The sequence below is a fragment of the Vigna unguiculata genome, chromosome 3 (genome assembly GCF_004118075.2).
Source record: "Vigna unguiculata cultivar IT97K-499-35 chromosome 3, ASM411807v1, whole genome shotgun sequence".
Lineage (NCBI taxonomy): Eukaryota > Viridiplantae > Streptophyta > Magnoliopsida > Fabales > Fabaceae > Vigna > Vigna unguiculata.
Window position 1 is genome coordinate 63,203,313 of NC_040281.1, and position 7,280 is coordinate 63,210,592.

Sequence of the window (7,280 nt, forward strand, 5' to 3'; positions counted from 1 at the left end):
TATTTTATTGTTTATTAATATTAAATATTATATTTTATAAAAGAAATAAAAGTTTATCTAAAAAATCAATTTAAAAAAAAGTTAGAAATTTTGGGGGAGGGCATGCCCCTCTATAACCCTGTGAAGATTCGTCTCTGATCATACTACACCCACACACCACATTTAACATCCATGCATCAAAACCACATCATACCATAATCAAGTTCAAATGAGCAAAATATATGGGACAAGAAAAATTCACTTTCAGTTTTCATCCCTTAAAATCTCTGCACGGATCATTGATGATCTTTCTCCCTCATATATGCACTTGCAAATCATCCCAAATCGATTGAAGCAATCGAAGTTCATAATTTCTCTTCCTTTCTTACCAACATGACATACTCCAAAACAAATACACACTTAGGCTTTTATCACTTCAAAAAATGTATTTAAAGAAAGGTGACAAGATATATTTGGTCTCAATTTGGAGAGAGACAATATTGTCTAATTTTGAAAAAGAAAATTGGACTAAATTGAATGAAGATAATGACACTTGCCATTCACACTAACAAGTGATATTGTCCTCTCACATAACATATCAAAAAAGACATGGGAGAGAAGATATTGCAAAAAGATTAAAAAATAAATAAAAAATCACATATTGACACGTGATATGTCCTTAATACCTTAAATGATTTGTTTTAAAATAATCTAATTAAAACTTAAAACTTAATTAAAACAAAAAGTTCAATCCTTACCAACTCATCTTTCCAACAAAAGTGAGGATCACACAAGCGGTTAAGAAAAAAAAAAGTAGATATAAGAATTTTAATGTAGTTCAATAAAGGGTAAAATAGTATATTAAAAGTTAGAGGGTGCAGAAAGAAAAACAGGATGTGCTGGGAGAAATATACCAAACAAAACCATGAAAGAAAATAAACTATGGCGGTGGCACAAGTTAGAGGTGCAGAAAGAAGCCTCCAATGAATATAGTGATGGATGCAAACTCTATTGGGCCTCTACAGAAGTCAGTTTTCACACCATTCGGTGTGTGAAAAAAACAAAATAGCCCACGATAGATAACAATAAGTAAGTTTAACAATTTATAAATAGGAAGACTCGTATATAAATTCATTGTATTAATATTTTTTTGTTGAAAATAGTATTTATGATATCTTACATGAACATATTCACGTCTCTGTCGTCTCGAATATCTCTTCTTAAAATAATCTCATCATAATACTAGTGCCAATAATTCATTCTAGTGACTGTTCAAATGAAATATGATATAAAATAGTCGAAGAATCTTAAACATAACTATTTGATGCATATTTACATTATTATTACTTAGCAAGTCCTTAAAGGATCCAGTAAACAAAAGACAATATTTATATATTATCTGAACTTCCTTAAATACAATAATGGTGTGTTTGGATGGACTATTTTAATGAAGTAATTCATCTTTTTTTGAAGAATTTAGATTTTTTTGTAATTAAATGTTTTGTTTTGATAGAGAAATTAAAAAGCATTTAAAATGCATGCATTTTTTTGAAGTATTTCAATTAGTTAAATTAAAAGAAATTCAAATATCCTAACAAACACATGGAATTTGAAATTCTTTTCACTCAACATCACACTCTAAACTCAATTCCATACGGATCTAACAAATTCGACAACCATGACGGGTTAGGCTGGCCAAACGAACTAGAGGGATTAGAGGAGCCTAACGACCCAGTCTAGCTCGTTTGGGTTTCTTAACCGACTTGGTCTGGTTGGGTCGTCGGGTCGGCCCAATCCATTTGGGTTGTCGAGTCTGTTTCCAAATTTGTCTTGAACTCAAAACATAATTAAGCCTAGAATAAATATTGTTAAAATGAAATTTTATCTCACAAAAAATTTAACTATTTTATTCAAATAAGAAATTGAAATATAAGGTATTTTAATTTCTTTATCTAAACAAGTTATTTAGAAAATAAAAAGAATCTAATTATAAACAATTTAAATACAATGCATTTTAATTTATCAACATTGTTAGAATGTTTCATCCAAACACAAGTTAAAGATTTTTAACATATATATAATAATATTTGTAATATAAACATAATTCATTGACAACAACATCGTTAACATGTTACTCATAGGTCTAAGAAAGTTATAAATTCATGTTATTACAAATAGTACACACCATCTAATAGTCACTTATACTCGTTTAAATCTCTTATACAAAGATTGCTCGACCAAATGTGATAAAAATATTAAATCTAAGGGTTTGTCATCATAGTAACAACTCAAACAAGTGTGATATAATATTGTTAAAAAATCTTAAAATTGGGGAGTTTCTTAGTTCAATTTCATAAAAAATATGTTCCCTTATAATGATAGTATAAAAGAATAATCATATGTAAAGACTCACATTTTAAAAGAAAGGTTATTAGAAATTCAGAATGAGTTACGAGTCAAAATAAATAAATTAAATAGTATATAAAGAAAAAAAATCTATAAACTGATTCTGTTAAGATTTTGAACTGTCAAATCTTTTAGGTGTTTTTCCCTTAAAAAAACCATCTCATTCAGATTGTCTTAAAATTTTAATTTAATTTATTGTATTTTAAAAATGAATGTGATATTGTTTTAAGAACAAAACCTAAAAATTTAAACACATAAATTGGGCCTGTTGTTTGGTTTGTAATAATAGGCAGTCAACTAAATTTGGACTGATAAGTGGTTCCAAATAGCAAGAAGGCACAATTTAGAAGCAAGCCTAGAGACAATTACTAGGATGAACAGAAGAGAAGAAAAGGAAAACCCAACAAACCAAACAAACAAAGAGCACTCATCGAAAGTAACGAAACCAACCTACGAATCAAAGATTGATTAAACGGCGCATTTATTTCCTATAAAGAGTGCAGTTATCACGCTCTCAACCATTTCATTTCTTCCAACACATTCTTTCTTCCTCTCTTCTCTTCAGATCTCTCTTCTCTTCTCTAATGGCTTCCTTCACTGCAACCTCTTTCTCCCTCACCTCATTCAACACAACAAAAACACTGGTATTTTCTTCATTTTTTCTTTCTTCTATGTCCATGCACCAAATTCCTTCATTCATTATGTGTACCGTTAGTTTTTCATATTTTCTTCACATGGTTTACTCTGTTTCTCTCATCACATCACAGATAAAGTAAAATTTGAGTTTTTATATTCATTTAACGCACTCATTTGGTTTTGCTTGTTGGATGAAAAATCAGGTACCTGGTTGCAGGATCTCTAACTCTGGTTCAGCTTTGGTTTCTCTCAAGGGGAGAACTTTTCCACCCATTATTCTGCAGAGTAGAGTACCTCGCTTCCAAATTGCATGTGCTGTAAGTGTAACACCACGAATTTATCAATTGCTTGGAGTTATCTATGACGGCTTGTACTTGTAATTTTTTCTGATTTCATAGATTTTTGTGTTACTGTGTGTTGATCAGGCCAAACCAGAAACTGTAGAGAAGGTTTGTGACATAGTGAAGAAACAATTGGCATTACCAGATGGATCTACTGTCACCGGAGACTCCAAATTTTCTGCACTTGGAGCAGATTCTCTTGACACGGTATTACCAAATTGTCTTCACACACAAAATTTCTCTTATCACCACATTCTCTGCTTGTTTTTTTTTTCCTCTTTCTATGTTATGCAGAATGGAAGTAAAAACAAAGTAATACCAGTTTTCCTTTTCACTTATGTATTTTGCATTACTCTACATGAGATGAAAATAAGAACACAACATAGATTTCATCACGATGAATGTATTGGGTCATAATTTAGAGTTTGTGCAGGTGGAGATTGTGATGGGTCTGGAGGAGGAATTTGGTATCAGTGTGGAAGAAGAAAGCGCGCAGAACATTAGCACCGTTCAAGACGCAGCAGATATGATTGATAAGCTGCTTGAAAGCAAGAGTGCTTAAACCACCAGCAAAGTTATTTTGCTGAAGAATCTTAAATTTTATATTTGGTTTTTTGTGTTTTCTGTGTTTCATTGGTCTTCAATTAAATGCTACGTGGTTTTTAAATATTGAAATTTATCTTACTTTTTACTCTCCAGTACATACATATCTGAACTTGAAATTTGTTATGGCGAACAAGATTGTGCGGTGACTTGTTAAAAACCGGCAAACCGCGTTTGAAGCCGAAAATATGTGCTGAGGACACCAATACCAAACCAAACCAAGTGGTGGTGATCTTTTTAGTTAGTTGCAGGATTATAGGATGCTAATACTTCAAAAGAAAATTTGCATGTAAATAATAATATATCATTCAAAGAAAAAAAAATAATATATATATATATATAAGTATTTTTTTATAATAATTAAATGATGATAAGACTAGTTTAATTTGAACCTTATTGATCATAAAAAAAATCATTATATTTACATTAATCATTATGTTAAAATAAATTTTAATAATTTAATTAATTTTTTATTATTATTTTCTTATATATATATTACAATAGTTACACATATGTATTCAATTACTTTTTTAAATATTAATAATTAATAATTATTATAATAATTAGTATTATAGAATAATATTATTATTATTTTTAAAATAAATATTTTGTGTAAGTGAATTAATTATATAAAATAAAATAAATTTAAATAAACGTAAAAATACAAATTAAATAGTTTATATTATAAATTATTTCAAGTTATCATTGAGAATAATAATAATAATTTATTTTAAGTTATTAATGATAATATTAATAAATTATATTTTTCTAATTTTAAATAATATATTTTTTTTATTTGAATATCATCTATTTTATTTATATTGAAGGGTAAAATGATAATCATATAATTTACTCTATTAAAAATTATAATTTATTAAATTTTATTAATCATATCATACATAAATTTTCATAAACTCTTTAATTATATCTACTCAAATTATACAATATATCTTTTTCATCAAAAGAACCCTATCTTTATCTACAAATTAACTCAAATAAATGCAAATTCACTATCATAAATTTACACCCTAATCAAAACACAATATAAATTTAATCATATCACATCAATAATTAATCTCCTCTTATATTTATTTTTCTTTAATTATTTGTTATCTCTTGGATTTATGTTAATATTAGAAGGTTCTTTTACTTTTCTTTCATAATTTTTATATAAATTTAATAACAGGAGTAAAAACATAATATTATTTAACTCTTTTTGAAATAAAGTTAAAATATATTATATGCTACAAAATAAAAAAGAGATGTGATCTTTTTAAATATATATTTTTTCCTGAAATAAAAATAAGAAAATATTTTATAATAACAATATTAGGCACAACAATAATTAATACTGTTCCAACGTATTTTCATTCATAATTAGAGATATCGAACTATATTCTAACATGTAAGCCAACCTGGCTCATATTGGATTTGAACTGAGTTGGATTGAAAAAGATTCAATTTTTTAAAGGGTGGGTTTAACTAAATCCAACTCACTTAACCCATGGGTTCGAATCGGATTAAGGGTGGGTTGACACACTTAACCCACCAACATTTTTAATTTTTTTTGTTATAATTATTTACTACTTCTAATTATATAGTTTAATAATTTCATATTTTAAAATGTTGAAATGTTGTTCAATAATATTTGAATAGTTTGATTGTTTAATCAATTTTTTTGTCAAATTATATATGTCGATACTCTAATATTTAACTATTATTTTTATAATAATATTTTAAGAATTAAGTGAAGATTTTGATTCCACTATTATAAAAAATAAAATAAGTCATTTTTATCTTATTGTAATGCAATAAATATATAAATAAATTACAAAAAAAATATATTTGAAGTGAGTCAACTTACTAACCCACCAACATGTGGTAGGTTGGACCGAGTTGCAAAATTTCTGAATTGCCAAAAAGTAAATCAGGTTGAGGTGACCATTTTTTAGCTCAACCCGTGGTGAGCCAACCTGTGAGTCGGGTTAGCTCACTTTGACACCCCTATGTACAAATGTTAAGTTTACGTAGTTCTACAAAATTATTTGAGAAGATTTTTTTTTTTGGATAAATCGAAAAGGACCGACATTGGTTTTATTGTTTTTCATTCACAATGAAAAATAAGAGATGTAGTTCTTAAAAAGAATAAAGTTGTTGAAGTGTTGATTTGAATTTTTAAATTTAAAAAGCTTGTTATTTTACAAATTATTTTAAAAAAAGTTAGACGTGAGCGATCATACAATCATGACTTAAATGAAATATCTCCTTAAACACTTCAAAATTCACTGATTGAGGGTATCAAACAAAAATCTAAACTTAAACAATACCAATTCTTTAGAATTGCTAATTTACCGATTGTGGGTATTAGATGAAAAAATTATATTAGTGATTTAGAAATGCATTTGATTAGGTGTTTCTTATTTTTTTCAACTATAAAAAAAGCTAAATCGCTTGAATCCCCAACAATATTCTGATCCTGCTTCATAAATTTGTTCATGTCAAAGCATAACAATTATTTTACTTTATATTTGAGATTGAAATAAAATGAAACTCCAATTAAATAGGTAAGGACCATTTAAACATAAAAAACAAAAACTCCAAACTCAATGTGTTTTGTAAAACACTAACCTCACACTAATGATTAAGTGCCAACTAAGTACTTGTAGAAAACTTATTAAACCAAGGACGTGGTGCTTGTTTAAGGCCATAAAGAGCTTTTTGAAGTTTGCAAACTTCACCAGATTTGTGAGAGACACATGGTGGTGGAATCATGTAAACTTCTTCATGTATATCCCCATTCAAAAAGGCATTTTCCACACCAATTTGAAAAATCTTCCATTGAAAAACAGAAGGAACAACAATCAAGGTACGAATAATAGTCATTTCTGTCGCAAACACAAATGTTTCTCCATAATTCATTCCATATTCTTAGGTATATCTTTTAACAACAAGTATAGTTTTATACCTTTCAACTGAGCAATCTAAGTTTGTACACCCAACGAGATCCAATAGACATTTTTCTGGTGGCAATGGAACTAGATCACATGTATGAGTCTGATGTTGAGTACTAAGTTCCTTAGCCATACCATTATGCTAATGTGGACCACAAACAACCTCTTTATAAGATGAAGAAGACTTATGAAGACGATGAATATAGGCAATAAAAGCACAAAATGAACCGGAATAAGAGAAAAAAACAAAATTTGGTCGTTAAGTAGTCTTACGATTACGACTAGGTCGAACATGTGGCAAAAGAACCACAACCTCATAAGATGATTGAGCAAGCGTAGTGGGAGAATCAACAAGTACAATTAG

The 7,280-nt window shown here is 28.2% G+C and overlaps 1 protein-coding gene across 1 annotated transcript; it reads left to right on the forward strand.

The window, feature by feature from the left end:
* Positions 1-2,795: 2,795 nt before the first annotated feature.
* LOC114179152 (acyl carrier protein 1, chloroplastic-like) lies at positions 2,796-4,053 on the forward strand. The gene is made up of 4 exons (XM_028065385.1): positions 2,796-3,029; positions 3,225-3,338; positions 3,447-3,569; positions 3,796-4,053. The coding sequence occupies exons 1-4, from the start codon at positions 2,970-2,972 to the stop codon at positions 3,922-3,924; spliced, it is 426 nt and encodes a 141-aa protein (XP_027921186.1). The 5' UTR covers positions 2,796-2,969; the 3' UTR covers positions 3,925-4,053.
* The last annotated feature ends 3,227 nt before the right edge of the window (positions 4,054-7,280 follow it).

Excerpts from the sequence above, each read along its gene's own strand:
- LOC114179152 (XM_028065385.1), top strand. The coding sequence starts at position 2,970 with ATGGCTTCCTTCACTGCAACCTCTTTCTCCCTCACCTCATTCAACACA. Across the intron at positions 3,030-3,224 it reads TCAACACAACAAAAACACTG|GTACCTGGTTGCAGGATCTC; the intron begins GTATTTTCTTCA and ends ATGAAAAATCAG. Across the intron at positions 3,570-3,795 it reads GAGCAGATTCTCTTGACACG|GTGGAGATTGTGATGGGTCT; the intron begins GTATTACCAAAT and ends GAGTTTGTGCAG.